The sequence below is a fragment of the Alosa alosa genome, chromosome 7, assembly GCF_017589495.1.
Source record: "Alosa alosa isolate M-15738 ecotype Scorff River chromosome 7, AALO_Geno_1.1, whole genome shotgun sequence".
Lineage (NCBI taxonomy): Eukaryota > Metazoa > Chordata > Actinopteri > Clupeiformes > Clupeidae > Alosa > Alosa alosa.
In genome coordinates this window covers 29,588,747-29,610,089 of record NC_063195.1, presented here as the reverse complement: position 1 = coordinate 29,610,089, position 21,343 = coordinate 29,588,747, and the positions used below count along the sequence as shown (strand labels likewise).

The window sequence follows — 21,343 nt, the reverse complement described above, 5'->3', positions numbered from 1 at the left end:
CAAGGTCTCCACAGCGGTGGGCAACAGTTGGAAAATGGAGAAGAATTTCAAAGAAAAACAAGAACATTGTTGCTGTGAAAAATTAGCGTCCTGTGTAGGGCCGGACATTGTTGATCCATGACAGTGGCGTGAGAACCGGTGCGGGTGGAAAACAGAAAAAAAAAAATGACTGCCACACCACTTTCATGGCTATTTGGGAGAAAGAGGAGAACGCTTTTCCCCTTTGCACCCTGTGCAGCTGTGTGTACGCAAAGTGCCTGGGGGTCAAGTGGAAGGTCGGGCATCTGGGGAGTGAGGTTAGGGCGAGGCTGGGAAGAGGAGATGGGGGGGCAGTTGGGTGGTTGTTGTTGGGGGTCGGGTGGAGGTGGTTGGGGGTAACAGAGGGTGGTGTTGCTGGGTGTGTGTGTGTGTGTGTGTGTGTGTGTGGGGGTGTGTTGTTGCGGTGTGGGAAGAGCAAACGGGCCATCGGTGGGTTTGCTTGGCTGTCCCGCTGCACTGTATCAGGTGGTCAGGAAATGGCTACAGTTAGTGCTGTCTCATCGGCGGCCAATGAGCTTCCTGAGGGGAATCTGTGGTGGTAACCGCCGCGTGAAAAGAGGGAGGAAAGAAACGACTGAAATGGGGAAAAAAAGGCGAGAGAAAGTTGTGAAAACAGCAAAGTGGTGAAGCCAAAGCAGGGGTGTGGGTGTTTGTGTGTGTAGGTTGGGGTTAAGGTTCTTTCAGGCCTCCCCCCCCACACACACACACACACACACACATACACACTGGCTGCTTGCTTAAGCCTGTCCACCCCCAGAAACCCTGTGCTTGGAACACAACAGGAAGAGAGGCTTGCATAACTGGGCCTGACGCTGCCACTCACTGCAATTTGGGCACCAGGGCCTTGATTTGTTCACTCACGCTCCACATGGGTGTGCATGATGTCAGTGGAACACTGCAGATCACTCTAGATCACTTCAACAAAATGATACATCATCAGTTAGTCGATCCTTTACATATGTGTAAAAGCAGCGCTACAGACAACTTTATCACTTTATCTCATTTAGGTGGTTAACTGTAACAGCCTTAATGCAAAAAAAAAATAGTGTGATGCATTTTGGACATGCATTTGCATGCCCCTTCTGCAGGTGCTTTCTGAAGGTGTCTGTGCACAGCCATTTTATGTGGTCACTAAAAACAGCTCTGTTCCTCACCGGTCATGTGTACAGTAGAACTAGGCCTAGGGCCACAGGATCTAACCCTACAAAACACTTGCGCTGTTTTTCTTTTTTCTCTGTGTGATAGAGGAGGCCCAGGGGGTTGGGAGGGTGGCGTGTGAGTCAGAGATAATGCCAGTTGGCACATCTCCCCTCGACCGCCCCCCCCCCCCCCCCCTCGTGCCCCTGGGGCCCTGCAGACGGGTGAGTTGGCACCACACCCAGGCTGGCTGGCACCACTGCTGGCCACCTGCTAGTGTCGTCACACGGTAGTCGCCCCCTCCCCTCTACCCAAGTGGCCCCAACCCCCTTACACACACCCCCCATTCCCCCCGCCCCACCCCCCTGCACAGGGTTACACCATCGGTGTCGACACAGAGCACTTCCTCTGAGGCGGGTCACATGTTGCGGCGGCGGGCTGTGTCACTGACCCTGGGTCACTCACTCACTCTTAAAGTTAAACAAACACAAAACAAAAGGACAAAAGACAAAACACACTCTTCTCCCGAATACCCATAACATGTCTCACTCTTCCAGACGAATACCCATAACATGTCTCACTCTTCCAGACGAATACCCATAACATGTCTCACTCTTCCAGACGGATACCCATAACATGTCTCACTCTTCCAGACGAATACCCATAACATGTCTCACTCTTCCAGACGGATACCCATAACATGTCTCACTCTTCCAGACGAATACCCATAACATGTCTCACTCTTCCAGACGAATACCCATAACATGTCTCACTCTTCCAGACGAATACCCATAACATGTCTCACTCTTCCAGACGAATACCCATAACATGTCTCACTCTTCCAGACGAATACCCATAACATGTCTCACTCTTCCAGACGGTCACACAGCAAAGAATGTAGATAGATATGCACATACATGCACAGACAAAATAACATACATAGACACATATAGATACATACATACACAGAGAAACTGTCTTACTAAGCCTGCTCACATCAGGTGTGATGAGGCATTTCACAGTTGATAAGCTTCATGACCCATGATTGTGTTGCTGATTACACTACATGTCTCGCAAGTGTGGCAATACCTCTTAATGAACTTGAATGCCACCTTGTGGCAAAGACAGCAATGTTTTAGATTTAATCTCTTTAGCAGTATAGCATTTCAGAAACAACCATCAACTTGTTTAACATTGTCACATGCTTTTCAATAAAATGGTTTTCACATGGTTTTTAAGGAAGAACCATAATACAAGTTTTTTTTTATTCTGTAACCAGAGTTACTGATAATACAACACAGACGTGACTGACTCTTCAACACCTAGTTGTTCTTTTTTTTTTTTTTATTTGCAAACATCATTGACATTACAGAAAATGCAACACTACGACATGCACATGAATACTACATACGACAAACGCCTTTCTGTTATTAATGTTATGTTGTGTTATGTTTGTGGAAGCCAAGTCAATGTGATGTCTTGTTAAGATACAGTATGTGTTTATGTAATGTACGTCTGTTTGTCGTATGTGGTATTCATGTGCAACACCTAGTTGTTCTGATATTAAAGCAAATGTACTTTTCACTTTTACTTGAAGTTGTGAGAGAATTATCAGGTACCTTCCTATATAAACTGTAAGGTGCTTCTAAGAAAATGTATAGTATATCTATGCATATACACTTTTAAATCAACCTAAAATCTTTTAGATAGAGTGGAAATGACAGGTTGCAACGGAACAATACAGTCAGTCAATCCCAATGACTATACACATATATACAGTCATTGGTCAATCCACATGAGCCTCAAGAGCGCTCACGACTTTCTTCTCATCGACTTTCTGTCCGTCACTCTCTGTCCGTTTGCTGCTGAGCTTCCGTCTGGCCACCTCGGCGAGCGCGACCCCTCCCGTGACCCCCACCGCCCCTCCGATGAGCCCCCCGAGGAAGACCCCCAGCCCCCCTCCCAGCAAGGCCCCGCCGGCCAGCACCTTCGGCACCTTCCTCGCGCCGGCCACCACCCCGGCCGCCACCTTCTCCCCGACGGAGCGCAGGAACGAGCTGGACTGGGCAGGCGGGAGGGAGAGCACGGGGACCGAGTCCAGCTGGATGCTCTTCTCCGCCTCGTCCCTTGTTCTCTCCACCTCCGCGGCCTCGTCCTCCTCTTCCTCCTGCAGGGTGACCAGGTGCTCCCTGCTCCTCTCCCTCCTGACCTGCAGGAGTTCCGCCTGGCGGTCCCGGACCCGGCTGTCCGCCTCCTGGTAGAGCGGGCAGCTGTAGTGACCATCTCCGCTCTCCCTCACCGTCTGCTCCACCTTCTCCAGCAGCTCCTCCACACTCCTCCTCTCCACCTCCTCTCCTCCTCCTCCTCCTCCTCCTCCTCCTCCACCCTCACTCCCTGGCCTCTCCAGGATGTGGTAGCGGTCACCGCACTTTTCCACCAGCTTCAGGAGGTCCGGTCGCTTGGAGGCGATGTACTCCTCCACCCTGGCCACCCCGCCTGACCACTCCTTCAGGCGGTCGGCGTGGGTGAAGAGGACCAGCGTGTGGCCCCAGACGGCCCCGGCGCCGAACACGCCCTCCAGGGCTCCCAGGGCCTGCAGCTGGCCGGCGTCCGAGGGCCGGTGCAGCGGCACGCAGAAGAGGAAGGCGTGGGGCCCCGGGGTGGACAGGGCCACGCAGGACGAGAGCTGGGAGCGGACCTCATCCGGGGTGCGCTCAGAGCGGAACCAGTCAGGGGTGTCCACCACCGCCACCTGGGGGAGGGGAGGAAAGAGAGAGAGAGAGAGAGAGAGAGAGAGAGAGAGGAGGTGAGGAGAGAGAAACAGAGGAAGAGGAGGAGAAGGAAGGAAGGAGAAGAGATAAGTGAGGTGAATTGAGAGGGTGTGTGAGAGGTTAAGAGAGATAGTGAGGAGGAAGAAGGGTATAAAGAATACAGGAAATGGAGGTGAGGAAAGGGAGAGAGAGAGAGAGGAGAGGGAGGGAGAGAGAGAGGGGGGGAGAGAGAGGGAAAGAGAGGAAGAGAGAGAAAGAAAGAAAGAGGGAGAGAGAGGGGGGGCAGGGAATAAAAGGAAGAGGAAGATATAGGTGAGTGCAGGAGTGAGAGAGTGGAAAGGAGAGAATAACACAAGCGCTCTAAGCTACTTCAGACAGAAGTTAAGAAAGAATCCGTCTGAACAAAACCTCTACAAACATCCACATTTGCAGCAGCTCTGGTAGAGATGATGGGAGATGTTTTCAGGCTTGTGATCAGCAAGGTTGGCTTGGCTACTCACCCGCTTGTTGCCCAGGATGACCCGGCCCTTCTCACACGTCTGGGTGACCCCTGTGTCCGCCCGCGACTCAAACTCCTTCCGGCCCAGGATGGCGTTCCCCGCAGCGCTCTTCCCCGACCCGGAACCGCCCAGCAGAACCAGCCTCAGCTCCGGAACCGCAGGAGAGAGATCATCTCCAGTCGTAACCCGATGGTAGACTGAGAGAACGATGACATCATACGTTAGAATCCAGCTGGAATCATTCCATATCATTAAATGGGAGGAGTCATAGATTACTGGGCTGTTTGGTCACGCTGGTGCGACTTACTGCTTTTGAGGGTTTTCTTATCGCTTGTCTTGTCTGAGAACTGGCTGAGAATGGCTCCCTCTAGAGGAAAAGAAGGAGAATGGCGTTTGAGTGTGACCATGAAATGAGCTGCATACAGTGAGTTCACACTAGTTCCCACATCTACAGCTCTTTGAAGTGATATCATCACTTCCACAGAGTTCTGACTGAAGTTCCTGTTGACATGACATGAACAATAGTATATAAATCTTCCATGTCAGTACTTCTATGTCTGAATCCTGTTTTTTATATCTGTGATTTTTTTTGTGTGATCGGTTCTTGTTGATCTAGACATTGTAGCACACTGGAATTGAAATGCGCTGCTCTTTCCTCTTCACATGGAGAATGTTCTGGGACATTTCATTCTCTACCTGCAGTTGGCAAGGAGCTGCCTTTGGTCTTCTGTTGTTTGTCTTCATAAGTACGCTGCTGCTCAAGGAGTTGCTGTTTCTGGGGCGACATCTGGGAGTGGAGGCCATTGGCCCGGTGCGTTGAAGTGGCCCTTTCTTCCTTCTGTGTTTTTTCTCTCTCTATCTTCTCTCTCTCCATCCTTTCTTTTTCTGCTCTCATTCTCTCGGCCTTTTCTCTTTCAAGTCTTTCTTTCTCTTTTTCTCTCTTCAGTCTCTCCTGCTCAATTCTTTCTCTCTCTTGTTCAATTCTTTCTTTTTCTTTCCTCTCTTTCTCCATCTTCTCTCGCTCCAGTCCTTCTCTCTCTGCGCTCTCATTCTTTCTCCTCAGTGCCTCTGTTCTCTCCTTATCTGCTGTTTCTCTCTCTATCTTCTCTCTCTCTATCCTCTCTCTCACCCTTCTCTCTTTTTCTGCTCTCATTTTCTCAGCCTGTTCTCTTTCAAGTCTTTCTTTCTCTATTCTTTCTTTCTCTTTTTCTCTCTTCAGTCTCTCCTGCTCAAATCTTTCTCTCTCTTGTTCAACTCTTTCTCTTTCTTTCTCCTCTTTCTCCATCTTCTCTCGCTCCAGTCCTTCTCTCTCTGCGCTCTCGTTCTCTCTCCTCAGTGCCTCTGTTCTCTCCCTCTCTGCTATTTCTTGTTCCAGTTTTTCTCTCTCAGCTCTCGCTCGTTGTAGTCGTCCTCTTCTCTCTTCCATCGTTTCTCTTCTCTTTACATTTCTCTGGACACTCTCCCTCCCCTCTGTCTCCGAGCTCTCCTGCTCTGTCCCTTCCCTCTCCTCCCTCTCCTTGGTGATTCTCTCTCTCTCTACTCTCTCTTTCTCTATTCTCTCCATCTCAGCCTTCTCATGTGGCTCTCTCTCTGTTCTCTCCCTCTCTCTTTTCTCCATTTCTGTTTGCCTCTTTAACCTTTCCTCTTCTCTCTCCTTCTCAAGTCTTTCTCTCTCTTTAATTATCCTCTCTTCCCTCTCCTTGACGATTCTCTCTCTTTCTGCTCTCTCTTTCTCTATTCTCTCCATCTCTGCTTTCTCACGTTGTTCTCTCTCTGTTCTCTCCTTTTTCCTGCTCTCCCTCCTCTTTAACCTTTCCTCTTCTCTTTCCTTCTCCAGTCTTTCTCTCTCTGCTCTTTCCCTCTCCTCTCTTTCTTTGATGATTCTCTCTCTCTCTACTCTCTCTTTCTGTATTCTGTCCATCTCTGCTTTCTCATGTTCCTCTCTCTCCATTCTCTCCCTCTCTCTTTTCTCTATTTCCGCTTGCCTCTTTAACCTTTCCTCTTCTCTCTCCTTCTCTAGTTTTTCTCTCTCTTTAATTCTCCTCTCCTCTCTTTCTTTGATGATTCTCTCTCTCTCTGCTCTCTCTTTCTCTATTCTCTCCATCTCTGCTTTCTCACGTTGCTCTCTCTCGGTTCTCTCCCTCTCTTTTCTCTCCCTGTCTGCTAGTCTCTTCTTCTCCCTCTCCTCTTCTCTCTCCTTCTCCCTCTCCTCTCTTTCTTTGATGCTTCCCATTCCTCCCTCGTTCCTTCTCTTTACTAGCTCCTTCTCCTCGATCATCCTCTTTACGTTTCCCTCTTTCTCCTTCTCCAGTTTTCCTCTTTTCCATTCTTCCAGTTTCTCATTCAGTTTCTCTTTCTCCGTCTCGCGTCTCTTTTTCTCCTCTCTCTCTTTCTCTTCTCTCTCTTTCTCCAGTCGTGCTCTCTCTCCTCTCTCCTTCTCTCTCCTCAGCGCCTCTGCTCCGTCTATCTCAGTCGCCTGCGCTGAGTCTGTGTGGTCAGCGCCCGCTCCTCCTGCGCTCCCTGGCCGCTCCGCGTTCACGCCGCGCTGCGTCTCCATCACCACCTCCTCGGTCAGGCCGGGGGTCACAACCTCGGGCAGGGGGACGCCCTGGACGTAGCAGCCTCCCTTCTGCGCAACCATGCGCTCCACCTGTTGAGAAGGGAAAGGACATTTGTAGCATCATGGAAACTAGCGTATGTTAGCACAACAGGAGTGTCATCACGTTCAGGGATTAAAGCTCTTCGGTCAGCCTAGAGATGCAGGGTACTCCTAGCCTGACGAGCCAGACCCACATTAAAATGTAGGGTCTGGGGACTCACTGTTCGCAGTGCTCAGTCCAAAGGGGCGGGATAATCGGTTGTCTTTCAAATTCCCTCTGCACGCAATAGGATAGTGCTACAATTCATGAGTCCCATGTGTTTTCCCTCCAGCGGAGCTAGTTGGCTAGTTCAAACTTTTGCCAACTTAAAAAAAGCATTACTCGTGTCATGCTGTCCGCCAACAGCAACATCCATCTTCTTTGTTTTCAAGTAGCAGGGAATTCACACTGAACCGTTTAAACTCTGCCATCAATTATTATGTTAAGCCATGGGCGGATTATGAACTTTCAGGCCCCTGGGCCCAGATGTATTAAGGGCCCCCCACTAATTGTTGCTTATGTGGGAGGGGGGATTTGGGGGTCCTCCCCCAGAAAATTTTAAATTTGTTTAATGTGATTATTCTGGTGCATTTTGGGGATGGCCAATTCTAAATTCAATCAGATTCATAGCCTACATCCTGATATGTTGACATTGAGGCAATGATTCCATGCAAAGGCTTGGGCTTCAGGGCCCCCTGACCTCTTGGGCCCCTGGGCCTGGGCCCGGTAGGCCCGTGCAGTAATCCATCCCTGTGTTAAGCCCGCCTAACGACTATACACAATGTGATTGGCCCTATTGAAGTTTAATTTTTCCAGCTTGCAAGTCAATGGAGAGTTGCTAGACTAGCCCGCTAGGGTGCGTCTAGATTTCTAGGCTAGGGTACTCCCCAATTCTTTCGTGGCTGAGCTTTATAGCAGCTTTTAAGAAACAGTCCATTAAGATGTTCAGTCCTGTCCTGAAGGAGTAAATCCAAACAGATGAGCTAGGCTAGGCATGACATTCACATGACATCCACATGACATTTAAACATGACAGTCTGACAGTCTTGCTCTGTGCTCACCTTCTCCAGCAGCTGTTTAACCTGCTCTCTGTCCTCGGGCTGCCGGTTGTTCATGACGTGGTAGCGGCCCTCACAGAGTGCGATGACCTCCCTGAGGCCCTGGTCCTCTTTGGCCAGGTACTCCTCGGCCGTGCGGCCCACCAGGTAGTCCCCGCAGGTGAGCACCACCAGCGTGTGCTGCAGCACCTCTCGCCCGAACACCTCCTGGAGCTCCTGAGGAGCGCGTTGCTCCATGTCCGTGAACTGGCTCACGGGGATCAGCAGGAGGAAGGCGTGAGGTGCCGGGGCGGCCAGCGACAGCGCGTGTCTCGTCTCCTCCTTGACGCTGGACTCCAGGCGACCCCCTGACCAGTACCAGCGCGGGGCCTCCACCAGCGTGAGCCGGCGGGCGTGGGAGAGACCTCGGCGGAGGACGCAGGAGCGGGGAGAGTCTTGACCCTCGGAGCTCTTCTGGCCCAGCAGGGTGTCTGCAGTCAGGGTCTTGCCGCAGTCGAAGGTGCCCACCAGGACCAGTCGGAGCTCCACCGAGCCTGGGTGAGCTCTATCCCACTCCGTACTCATATCTACTGGGGGACCACAGAGAACAGAGATCAGAGAGGGAGGGAGATGTGGATGGGCAGATTGAATTTTCCTGATGCACAATATGCAATCAGCATTAGGAGTCGGATGGTAAAACAACAGCCATTAGGGGCCGTTCACACCAAGAAGAATAACAATATCAGGAAAAAAAGTATCGCTCTAGCTAATATGAATGAAAACATCCACACATAAACTATAACAATAACGACATAAAGAACAATATCGTCGGGGTTGATTTTCAGAGCGATTTTGAGAATGACAAAAAGCTGACAGCCAATCGGAATGCATCAAATGTTAGACATCGCCATCATGAACATGAGTTCAACATCACATTCATCAACACAGTATGGACGTTCATATTGTTATAGTTACAGTTATCTTTATAGTCTCTACAAGAGTTGGAAGTATTAGTATATGGACAATGGGCTGTTGATGATGGTACCACTGTTGAGTGAATAAAATAAGCTGTGTGTAAAGGAAGGCTGTGTTTAAAGGAAAAACAATACAGTATGTGCCACTCAAAGTGACCATGACAACTGCCAAGAGCTCACTGACACCCATAGAAACTTAAAACAACAGTATAAAAAAATGGCAATTCACATGGATTGTCTTCATTCCTCAGTAATCAAAAATGTGATAAGGGGACAAGGTGCTCATTGTACCAACACAATGAAATTATTTGTCGAGTTTCTTGACATGAGTAATACCCCATTTGTGTTTATTAGTGGTTGTCAGGGTGAGAGCTTTCAATATGCGTGTTTCAACTCCCCTAGTCTGTCTCTCAACCTTGCATTCACACACTTATTATTTAACAACCTTGCTCATCTGGTTTAGCAGCATTCTGCTGTCGGACTGATTACACATACACTCTTGCAGTGTATGTGTGTGTGTGTGTGTGTGTACACCTTTGAGGAAGCACTAAAAATAATTAAAAATAGAGAGAAATCTGCACTCATCTGAACTCTCAAGCTATCAGAAAGATGTATCATAAATAGGGGATTTATGATACCAGCACAGGTTTGACTGAACAACCTGTCAGCAGTAACACCAACTACTGCAACTAACAATCTTTAGCCTATTGAGCATGTCACAACTTGTCATCTCATCTCTCAAGTAACAATTAATATACTTAATATGACTTCTCATAGCTCATAACAAGCAAATGCCCACTGAAGAAGTGAAGAGTCCATTTGACTACATGTAATTAAACCTTAATATTCACACATTCACTAGAACAAAACTCATTTTTTGCAGCTCCATTCATTCCCCTGCTCTTACCTGTGCCTGTTGAAAAGGTCTCTGCTCTCCTCAAGCTCCTATTGTAGTTGTCTATGATCTTGTCCGATCTGATTGAGGATAAATCTTCCAGTCTGCGTTCTTAACTTATTCCTCTCTCCTGCTTCTGCTCCAGCTCTCTTCAGACTGACTGAGCAATCCCAAACATCACAGAAATCTACAAGTTCAATCTCCACCCCAATGCTTTCACTTCAACACACACATCTAAAGGGAGGCCCAGCCCTCTTGGTTGGAGTTGGGAGAACATTCCACACCAGGGTGGAGGAGGAATAACCATGTGTCACTGCGTCCCCAGGTACAGTACGTCCACACCCGTGCCAAAACTCACCTGAGGGGTCACGCAGGTGATGATGCGTAGATCCGACATCCCTGTTCAAAGCTCTACGGTCCAGAGCACACAGTGTGGGAGGCACTTTGAAACCTGTTGGGTAATGATGTCTGTCACATGTAATCTGATGTCTAGGTTCAATGATCAGTGTACCAGTAACCTGCTGGCATCAGACTGATCACTACTCGAATTTGCTTTGACTGTGGCCAAAGTCAGAGTCAGAAATATCACAAAATATCAGAATACGATCCTCTAAGTAAAAATGACACAATAGAATACGATCCTCTAAGTAAAAATTACACATTAGAATACGGTCCTCTAAGTAAAAATTACACATTAGAATACGATCCTCTAAGTAAAAATTACACATTAGAATACGGTCCTCTAAGTAAAAATTACACTGAGTCCTCTAAGTAACAAAGGGAACTCTAGGAGTAAGGGCAGATTAAGTATGCGGTTACAGGGCAGTGGACAATAGCACCTGCTTAGCTGAATGAGGTCAAACTAGCTCCTTACAGGAAAGATGAGCTGATATGCTGCATTTATATCAAGGGTTTCTGCAGGTTTTTCAACATGATACATCTAAGACCTTTTTCAGACAATTACTAATCAAACGCAAAATTGATTTCACACTCATACCAGTCAACAAAAACAAAGGAGATGAAGGAAAATCCAGAAATACTAGCAAAGTCTTGTTTCTATTTTTAGCCCATTGTGACATCTTTATAATCGACAGAACTACAATACCTATGCAGCAACTACAACCTATGCAGCCAGAAAAGGACTACTGTAGGAGTAGTCAAAACATAAGAGATCAATTTAGACCTTTTAAGACCTACTGTGTAAAATCTAAACGTGTTTGAGACGTTTAAAGCCTAAAATTCATGATTTAATTGGATTATTAAAGACTTTTTTGGACTTTTAAAGACCCCTCAGAAACCGTGTATAGCGACCACAACCACAAACAGCTTAAGGGTATATACCTCTGAACGACCTTAAGAGATATAATTCCAAGTTACAAAAAGTAGCGCACAAAACACTAGGAGCTTAAAACAATTCACTAAAATATCTTTAATTGTAAATATAACAAATGAAAATGAAAGGAACAAAAAGTCACAAATGTTAAAAATGGGAGCATGGTTAAAACTAGAAGAGTCTGTGTCCGTGTGTCCAGTGCAAAACTGTGCAATGCTTCAAGTCTTCCCTTATTTAAAATGTTAAAATAAAGAAAGAAAGAAAGAGTGTTGTTTTGATCCATCCACCCAGCGCTCCTCCCGTGCTGTAACTTCGGTCGGTCAGTGGCAGTAAGGGTCGGAACTTCCAGTGGCCTTCACAAACCGGGCATCACATAGGCGATGTTGTCCAGAGTCTTGGACTGAGAGGACAAAGAGGAGGGGGAATGGTCAGTTTGCGTAAGAGGTGAGAGAGACAGTCAAATCTAGAGTGCTTTGGCAACTAGATAGACAGGTTACTACAAAACAGAATAACCACAAACATTGTAAGCATCTAATCACGCACTTTGGCATGAACTAAAGGAATTTTAATTACTAGACACAACTTAGATAATGCTAATGTAATAACATGCGCACTATTGCACACGTAAAAAAATGGGTGTGTCTATGGAAGCAAGCAAAGAAGTATTGTGGAAAATGAATTCCTTCAAAGCCAGTATGTATAATAATGCGACTACACTGCTTTGTAGTATGCGACTACGCTGCTCCGTAGTATGCCAGTACGCTGCTCTGTAGTATGCCACTACGCTGCTCTGTAGTATGCCACTACGCTGCTCAGTAGTATGCCACTACGCTGCTCAGTAGTATGCCACTATGCTGCTCTGTAGTATGCGACTACGCTGCTCCGTAGTATGCCAGTACGCTGCTCTGTAGTATGCCACTACGCTGCTCTGTAGTATGCCACTACGCTGCTCAGTAGTATGCCACTACGCTGCTCTGTAGTATGCGACTAGGCTGCTCTGTAGTATGCGACCCATCCCTCCAACCCCACAGATGTGAAGTGCAGTGTGCCGTGCGCTCTAGGACTCACCAGTATGTGCTGAGGGCAGCCGTTGAGCTCTGGGACTTGAGTGGTGAGACAGGCGAGCGGACCCAGAGCACACAACATGGCGTCCAGCAGCACTGACAGACTGCCCGACACGGTCACCATGCCCTGCAGACAGATAGACAGAGAGAGTGTTTGTAAAGAAACGTATAAAGAAAAAAGGGAAATAAAGATTTAATAATAATAATAATAATAATAATTTCTTTCCTAGCTGTAGGCAAAGCCTAAGAAATACAGTATGTAATACAGTATGGCAGACTTATTGGTCAAGGCACTCTTACAAAAAGTCCCACAAGACAAGTGTGACCTCTGCCCTTTATGACGCACCACGACTGCAATGGAGCCGGCTTCACTGAACGCACTCACCTCAGTTTCCTGCAGGCGGCAGCCAATCACGGAGAGCGACTCTCCCAGGAGCTGCAGGTGGGCGGCCGCATCGATGGGGTCCACCTCGGGGAAGCTGCCCGGAGAGGGGGATGGCTCCACCTCCGCCGCCATGCCATTGGACTGTTGGAGGTGCGGCCTACTCTCCACCCTCTTCACTGCTGCAGAGGGGAAGGGAAGGTTGGGATGTGGGTTTGTAGATTAGGATTATGCAGATTAACGCCTAGATTTGTATGGAAACGTCTTCCAACACAACCTACTGAGAGGGGGCGACCAATCAATCTCACTGGGAAAAGAGCCTCCAAAATAATGACCCCAGAATAACAAGGCCCAAGATTTCAATTCTCAATTCTGAAACACAATTGAAGTTTTTGGAATAATGCCGTATATTAGTTGTTAGGCCATTATTGGACCACATTATGTCATTGTCAGAAATCTCAGCGTCTCACTCAGTTTCGATCCCCACTTTAAATCCCTCACCAAGACTGCGTTCTTCCACCTCTGGAACATTGGCATCCTTCGCCCCTTCCTTTCTACCACCGATGCACAAACCCTGGTCCACTCCTTCATTACGTCCCGCCTAGATTGTTGCAATTCCCTATTCACTGACCTCCTTACTAGAGATGCACCGATATGGAATTTTAGGGCCGATAACGATAACCAATATTTATTTGGTTTGTTGTGGGCGATACCGATACGATAACCGATAATATTACTCTTGAAAAAAAATTGTGAAAAGTGATTTGGGGAAAGCATTTAATAAGCATAATTTTATTGCAGCAATTTTACCTACCACCAAATAATGGACAGAACTCATAATAGTCCTCAATAGTACGGCAGTCAACAACATAACAGTAGCCTAGCCCTACAGTATGTGTGGCTCCTTTAAGTGAACCTGACAGGTATATTAACACACATACAATTCCTTTGCCCAGAAAAAACATTCCCAATGGCTAGGGTAGGATAGCAAACCTATGATCAAGCCAACCAGGTGTACAGTAGGTTTTGCAACCAGGTAGGACAGGAGGTTTTTTAAGGCACGTGGCTCTCACCTTTGGGCTTGTCTGCTTTAGCTGCTCCAGAGCTAGACTGGGGGGCAGATTTGCCTGAGGAGGAGGAGAGGCCTGACTTCATCTGCTGCTTGTGCTGCAGGTACTGAGCCCTCTCTTTCCACACCTACAGAGAGAGGGGGGGAGGGGGGAGAGAGAGAGACAGAGAGAGAGAGAGAGAGAGAGACAGAGAGAGAGGGAGAGAAAGAGAGACAGACAGAGAGAGAGACAAAGAGAGGGAGAGAGGGAGAGAGAGAGAGAGAGAGAGGGAGAGAGGGAGAGAGAGAGACAGAGAGAGAGGGAGAGAAAGAGAGACAGACAGAGAGAGAGACAAAGAGAGGGAGAGGGAGAGAGAGAGAGAGAGAGAGAGAGAGAGAGACAGAGAGAGGCAGGGTTATTATCCTTAGGAGAGATGTTTACTGATATACTGTCAGAAATTGACCTCAATATCCTCTTGACCTCATATATTGACACAAATCACTTTTCCGCTGTAAACTTACAAACCCATAATCTCCTGCTGCAATTACAGACTAATTGTGCCGCGTGTGATCTAAATCAGGTTAAGTGACTTAGGCCACGTCTTAGAGAATCACTGTTATGGTCTCCCATAGACAGACTGGGAAAGTGCCACATGAGAGGATGCGTCACTAGCAGTTAAATCAACTGTTACTATAAGTACGGTAACTGTTAATCTGATTAATCATTTCTACATTATATTTTCAACTTCTAACAACTGCTAGAATCGGGTGCAAGAAACAGGTTGAAGTAGTGTTTGTGTGTGTGTGTGTATGTGGCACTCACTTCTTTGTCTCCTTCTGGTAGCTGCTTCCATGCATCTGCTAACTTTTTACTCAATTCGCCAAAATCTGGAAAGAAGACAAATAACACAATTCGTTCTGTGTATACATTGACCACATCATAAAAAACGACACCAATATTATCATCAACACTACTATTGATTATATCCACAACTGATATAGTATTCTAATCTAATCAGAGACTTATCAACTTATGGCTGCAGAATGTCAACACATGGCAACTGAGATAGCAGTTGAGACGTGATGGTGATAAGGCACTGTGCTGTTTGAGACGGAACACACACACTCTCACATGGACCTCTCAGTCTTGCTACCCAGCTGCTGAAAGTCAACATGAGCAGTTTAAGTTACTTTTGTATCATTTCGATGGAATCTAAAGGTCTTGAACCGTCTATTCATGACACAGAGGCTGTGACTCATACCCGCATAGTGACTTTACCCACAACTGCCCACAGGAAATCAAACTCTTTCAAGTAGATTTGTTTGTCATGGAAACGAAAGGCCTTTTGACATTTGACACCAACTCCTCCATGGAAGTCTTAACCAAATTTGAAAAAATAAATAAATAAAAAATGTCAGTACTACTGATAAGACATTTACATAATCCCAGTGACAGATGGTGTGTCTGAGGCACCGCTGCACTTGACAGTAATAATGTCAAAGGACCAGATTGTGACAACTCATCTCAAGATAAGTACTGAAACCCGAGGGGGACAAGATCTGCCCACACTCTGATTAAAGCACCAGTCATCTACAATGTTTTCTGTTTGCAACACGCTATACTGAGCTCCACTTTCACAAATCAGTGGATGCATTACTTTAAAAAGTGTCAAATTCACTGCATACTCTTATTGCTCCTGCCAAAAGCACAGTGTGGGATTATGAAGCTGTGTGAGATTATGTGGTGCTCACCCAGGCCTGGCTGCTCCAGGTTGATACTGGCTCTGTATTCCTTGCAGAATATCTGGTATGCTGTGAGGTTCTTCTTCTTCTGTGATCCAGTGAGAAGACAAGAAATGTCAATCCATTGCTGGCCCTTCTTACATAACAGCTCAAGAAAACACACAGATTAGGTTTCCCATGCATGGATTAGGCCTAGTCCTGGACTACAACAGAACTACAGTGGAGATTTCCATTGAAATAAAGCTTCGTCTCAGACTAGGCTTAATCCGTGTATGGAAAAACCGAGCCTAAACGTGTTAGCTGCAGGCTTCATTAATAATCCCAGATGAGGGGATACTGAGTGATGTCCTATATCTGACCTTGTCTTTGTCAGACTTGTCTCTGCCCTTCTCCTCCTTCTTCTTCTTCTTGTCACTCGGCCGGTGGTTGAGGGAGTCGGAGGACGCCATTCCGTACGCCCCGTAACCAGCGCTGCCGTTTGCCATACTGGAGGAGTGAGAGCTGCCGCCTGTGGAGAGAGATCATGGGACACACAGCGTAAATACATGAAAAATGAAAAACACTTGTTACAAAAACATATCACATACTCTATGACATGATGATACTTCCTTACTTTTCAAAATCTTCCATGGAAAAATCACTCACTTTAAAAACCTGTTACATACTGTATGCTGTGTAAAGGACTGTGCCTACATGTGTCTTTACATACTGTATGCTGTGTAAAAGGACTGTGCCTAGGGGCGTCTTTACCTTTGGACACCTTCTTGGTCCCTTTCAGGCTGTGCTTTTTCTCCCTCTCTTTCTCCTTCTTCTTCTTGCTCTTCTTGCTCTTCTTGGCCTTCTTGGCCAGCTGGGCGTACGAGTCGTCGATGATCAACTCGCCGGCCTCCAGCTCGTCGGCTGAGGAGGAGCTGTCACCCATAATCCCCAGCGGTCCATCGTAGTGTCCTGACACCGAGCAGGGAAAGGGATGGTAAGGCCAAATAGTGACCGGTCATTACGGTCACATATGCATGTAATCACCGCGGGCCACATCACATATTAGCAGAAGCTGTGAAATAATGAAGGGCAAGTCATGGCTGAAACTGGCTATTCACTGAAATGGCCACTTGCTTCACCGAACAATAAAGTCTCTATTCTCACACACACATACACACAACCAGTAAAAGATAGATATGTCTTCAACTTAAAACAAACAATGAAAAAAGATCTGTGCACAATGTAACAGGACTGCTTCACTGTCACGAGATTGGTCACGTCCTAGCTGAGCTGTTAGAGAACTGTACACATACATTGACACTGTGTTCAAAAGTTTCTCATTGGGCACAAACTTATATAGATCATCATGTCATGCAGACACACACAATCCATACAGCGGTCTGCGGAGACATTACCCTGTAGCTATTCATAAACATCAGACACCAGGACATCACACTCTGTGCCAGAGCCATATTACACAACAGCCTGTGCGAAATAAGAACGCTTATCTAATATCTCCACAAGGCTGTCATCATCAGCAGGCACCACAGCAATGTAGACAATAATCTATATTGAACTTCCTTTTTTAAAGGCTTTTATCATTTTATGTCCATTACAATTTCACTGAAATCAACAGAGCAGCAAGTGCGTAATATGTCCGTAAAAAACTGGATCAAAGCATATTTTTACACTTCAGTTCCTTATCTTTCCTAAACTTTAATTCAGTTCCTTATCTTTCACTTGTGCCACATGATCACACCGGCTGTGTTAATTCTTAGTAAAGAATACATGAGCCCAACAAATATAATATGGAATTGTAGAATCTTCCGTTGATGGATGCTTTATTTTCCTACAATGCTCAAAGCTCACCTACTGAAGGGAAGCCCTCAAATGTGCTTTAGCATGCACATTACCTTTCACATAAAAATGACCAGCACCACCATTATGCCATTCCAGCCACTGCACATCCATAAAATTACCAAACAAATCTTAAAACACTAAACTCCAGACAATGGCCTTTATCATCCTCCTCCTCCTCCTCACCTTCTAGCTCCACCTCCGTGCCCACTACAGGCAGTGGCTCCCTGACCAGCAGTGGCTTCTTCTTGGCGGGTTTGGGCCGGGGGAGCGGCGCGTCCCACTCGTCCCGCTGTTTGCGCTGGGTGCTGTGGTGCGGGTGCGAGGCGTACGAGGGCTTCTTGTAGGCGGGCTGCCGCTGCGTTGGCTTATGCTGGTGCTGATGGTGGTGGTGGTGAGGGGGGCTGGGGGCCGAGCCGGTGGCCAGCGGCGACGTGATGGCCTGCAGCAGGTCCATGGCCGTCTCGGTCGAGTGCGGAGCGGGGGCGAAGGACGAGGAGTGGCCCATGGAGGGTCTCCCCTCCGGGATCGGTTTCTTCTTTTTCTTTTTGTGATGAATGGACTGCCCATGACCCCTGTCCCCTGCAGGAAGACCCAACAAAATGAACCCCCCAAAAAGGTCAAAGGTCAAAACCAGATCAGTGAGAAATGCTGAGAAAAATCTATAATCGAAAAATCTATAATCTAAAATCTATAATCTAAAATCTAAAATCTATAATCTAAAATCTAGCGATAAGTTAGTCACTGGAAGTGACGCTTCTTCTTTCCCCCAATTTACTGTACCTTTGTGAAAGTGTTCCTCTTCATGTAACCTCTTCTTTTTCTTGTGAAGCTCACCTCCTGTGGCAAAAGGATCGGAGTCCTGTAGACAGAAAGATGCAATGTGAGACATTCAAACATGCTCATCAAAAATGTTACATTAATGGTAAAAGTGGCATTCAATTGTAGGCCTTACACGTCGTTTCTTCGAGGTCTTGCGCACTTGGGCATCTATTTCCTCCTCTTCCCTCAACAAATCTTTGTAGGATCTCCTCTTCTCTCTTTGGCTGCGGCCGGCCACGAGACCCACCTCTCCCTCCATCTCTGCAGAAAATATCAGGACATGCACGGTATTAGGAGTGAGTTTAAAACCCTTAATTGACCCAATAAACAAGTATGGAACAGAATATGTTGTCTTCTGAGAGGTCAAAAAGTTTTCCCACATGAGGTCACTATCCAGCAGGAATGATTTTTGAGTTGGGCAATGACGTGGTACGGGCGGCGTGCTATTGTTATTGAAGAGTGTTTACATTCTCACTCAAGCACAAGTGAACTCTACCAACACAGAAATCGCAACCACGAATTAGCAAATATAAGTAAAACGACAAATGTTAAAACTTATCATCCTCTCGAATTCTTACCAAAAGTTTGCCAAATAGCTCAACGTAAGTATGTTGTAGAATTTACCGCGCTATTAAGTTAACGTTGTGGAAAGTGCAGTCAGGGCAACTATGCCCATCAGATGCTGACGTTAATGGCAACTGCCAAACACTGTATTTGAGCACGGGTAAAAGATAAAGATGAAAACTGTATCAAAGAATTAACAAACCCTTACCAATAAACAAAATTGAACAAAATTAAGAGATGCTAGCTTGCCAACGAGCTAATATAAACGTGGACAGATGTCAGCACTCCGTTGTAACTATCGTTAACACCACGATAAAGGCCTCACACGTTTCACTTATTAGAAACGGTGCTGTTGGATATTAAAATCAAAACATCAAAACATCAAAACACACTGCATAGCTATTCAACAAGAGATGCGCTATTGAGCTAACAATCGCTAGCAGAGAGCACAAAGTTTGTATCTTGAGCGGATTTCCCTGACTGGCTAATGAATTAGCTAGCCAAGTTAACGTTATACTTGCTACCTTGCACACGTTCTCCGGGTATGGGCCAGTCTGCAGAACTAATAGATTTCTCAAGCACTACATGGAACAAACACTGAAAATATGATACTACTGTATAAATATTCGGGCGAAATGCGTTTTAATTAATTGATTTGTTACCTATTTCACAAAATTTAAGCGCCGTTCGCCGCCATCTTACAACTTATTAACACGGCTCAACAATAGAAGAAAAATGTGCTTTGAGTGCAGAGCTGGACACTGCCCCTAGCGGTTAGAATCGTAAGTTCGTCGACCTGTTACAAATTTACCTTAACAGTTATCCATGGAGTTATCAGAACCAGAATCAGTTTTTATTTGCCAAACACATAGGCCTACAAGCCTACTCCGGCCATTGACTCCGGCCTCTGGCAGCATAGCCTACAGTAAATACATGGATTTCTATGCAACGTCACGAAAACATGCGTGCGCAACTAAGAGGCAGAAAGCACCATAGAACAGCATAGAGCAATGCTCTCCATGAAAAGAATAAAATACATACAGCCATACAGTATTTCAGTTTATAAACAGAAATATCAAGAAATCAAGAAATTAATTCATTCCCATTGTACCTGGTAGACCACTTTCTGACTGGTACCCAGTGGTGGAAAATGCAGATTTTAAGACATGAGAGATGAAATTGCCTATTGCTTATGCATAAAGGGTTCAATATTGAGGAAGTTGGGTATCAACACAAAGTATTTGACATGTTATATCATAATCTAAAGTTTAATTATGTGTTAAGCCATTTTATTATATAGTATTAGGCCTGAATTAGTCAGTCATGTGTATTCAATGGTCCATGGGCAAGTAGGGGTCAACCTGTACCACCCCACTACTGAACTTCATATTTTGTTGTAGCCCTGATCCCAGTTTGAGAAAAATGTTAACAAGAAATAAACTCTCTGGTACTTTCTAACTTGAACCGAATATAAAAAAATGATTTTCATAAGATGAAGTCACCCATTGCTTACATAATGTGCTATTATATAATATGATATAGTAATATACAGGTTATAAACAATGTACACAAAGTGGTATTATGGTTATGGTTATGGGATTTGGCAGACACTTTTGTCCAAAGCGACATACAAATACAAAACAATATAATATTTAAATTTAACAGGGAACAGATTAAAATGTTGGTCAGACTATAATAAGGAGCAATAATTAACAATAATGTCAATTCAATCAATAGCCTAAAGAAATAAACAATGAAAATGAGGGGAAAAAAGCAATAATAAACAATGTCCATTCAATCAATAATATAAAAACAATAACATGGTAAGACTACATTAAAGGTGCCATGTGTAAGAATTGAGGTAAAAATATCCAAAAAAAAATGAGCTACATCAAAGTCCTTTTAGGCAAGTCCCTCCACTCGGCGGCCATATAGCAACGCTTTTTTCGGGCATCCTATTCAGCAGAAATGCGTGTGCGCAAGGCTTCACGACACCAATCTTGCTCCAGCGGCGAGTTCACAACACATGATTGGCTCAATGTATTCACATCACACCACATGATTGGCTCAATGTATTCACATGTCAACGTTTTGCAGAGGAAGGGGTGTGATTTGTATAGTAACGGCGTTACAAACTAGCCCCATGCATTTCTATGGAGGGTGTTTTGAGTGCTGTGTCTCCTCATTAGAAAGTCTCTGGCTACACGCATCAAAAGAATGAGATGAAATAAAGGCGATGATGTCTTTAAAAAAATGACAAGGTATAGTGCTGCAGAGATATCAACTTGAATTAGCATGCTAAATTACTAGCCACAGCCCGACAGGTGTATACTCTTTGGTTCAAGTACAACCACAAGCCGTGCGAGTTATCTCTGCAGCACTATACCTTGTCATTTTTTTAATGATGTCATCGCCTTATTTCTTTTGATGTGTGTAGCTCATTTTTTTTGATATTTTTACCTAAATTCTTACACATGGCACCTTTAAAGAGAATATCAATAATAAACACTGTCAAATTATGGAAATAAAACAATATTATGCAAACTATAACGCATAAGA

The 21,343-nt window shown here is 45.7% G+C and overlaps 3 protein-coding genes across 6 annotated transcripts in view; all 3 read right to left on the bottom strand.

Moving 5' to 3' along the window:
• Nucleotides 1-2,597: 2,597 nt before the first annotated feature.
• LOC125297916 (GTPase IMAP family member 9) lies at nucleotides 2,598-5,386 on the bottom strand. Its single transcript, XM_048248479.1, has 4 exons — nucleotides 5,144-5,386; nucleotides 4,755-4,814; nucleotides 4,448-4,644; nucleotides 2,598-3,928 (listed from the first exon to the last, which is right to left on the bottom strand). The coding sequence occupies exons 1-4, from the start codon at nucleotides 5,340-5,342 to the stop codon at nucleotides 2,963-2,965; spliced, it is 1,422 nt and encodes a 473-aa protein (XP_048104436.1). The 5' UTR covers nucleotides 5,343-5,386; the 3' UTR covers nucleotides 2,598-2,962.
• A 420-nt stretch (nucleotides 5,387-5,806) lies between these two features.
• On the bottom strand, nucleotides 5,807-10,389 carry LOC125298347 (GTPase IMAP family member 5-like). The gene is made up of 4 exons (XM_048249050.1): nucleotides 10,335-10,389; nucleotides 8,148-8,713; nucleotides 6,924-7,097; nucleotides 5,807-5,866 (listed from the first exon to the last, which is right to left on the bottom strand). The coding sequence occupies exons 1-4, from the start codon at nucleotides 10,387-10,389 to the stop codon at nucleotides 5,807-5,809; spliced, it is 855 nt and encodes a 284-aa protein (XP_048105007.1).
• A 1,017-nt stretch (nucleotides 10,390-11,406) lies between these two features.
• The window catches only part of LOC125297807 (HMG domain-containing protein 4-like), a 13,415-nt gene continuing 3,478 nt past the window's right edge, over nucleotides 11,407-21,343 (bottom strand). The window contains exons 1-12 of one of the 4 annotated variants that reach the window (XM_048248300.1): nucleotides 19,447-19,538; nucleotides 18,354-18,481; nucleotides 18,182-18,260; nucleotides 17,585-17,980; nucleotides 16,313-16,510; nucleotides 15,922-16,070; nucleotides 15,572-15,650; nucleotides 14,643-14,707; nucleotides 13,845-13,968; nucleotides 12,775-12,953; nucleotides 12,394-12,516; nucleotides 11,407-11,725 (exon numbers count right to left, since the gene is read on the bottom strand). In XM_048248300.1, the coding sequence (XP_048104257.1) occupies nucleotides 11,681-11,725; nucleotides 12,394-12,516; nucleotides 12,775-12,953; nucleotides 13,845-13,968; nucleotides 14,643-14,707; nucleotides 15,572-15,650; nucleotides 15,922-16,070; nucleotides 16,313-16,510; nucleotides 17,585-17,980; nucleotides 18,182-18,260; nucleotides 18,354-18,479 (1,563 nt within the window). In that variant the 5' untranslated portion in view covers nucleotides 18,480-18,481; nucleotides 19,447-19,538 and the 3' untranslated portion in view covers nucleotides 11,407-11,680. The other 3 variants (XM_048248301.1, XM_048248302.1, XM_048248303.1) reach the window with 3 other exon arrangements.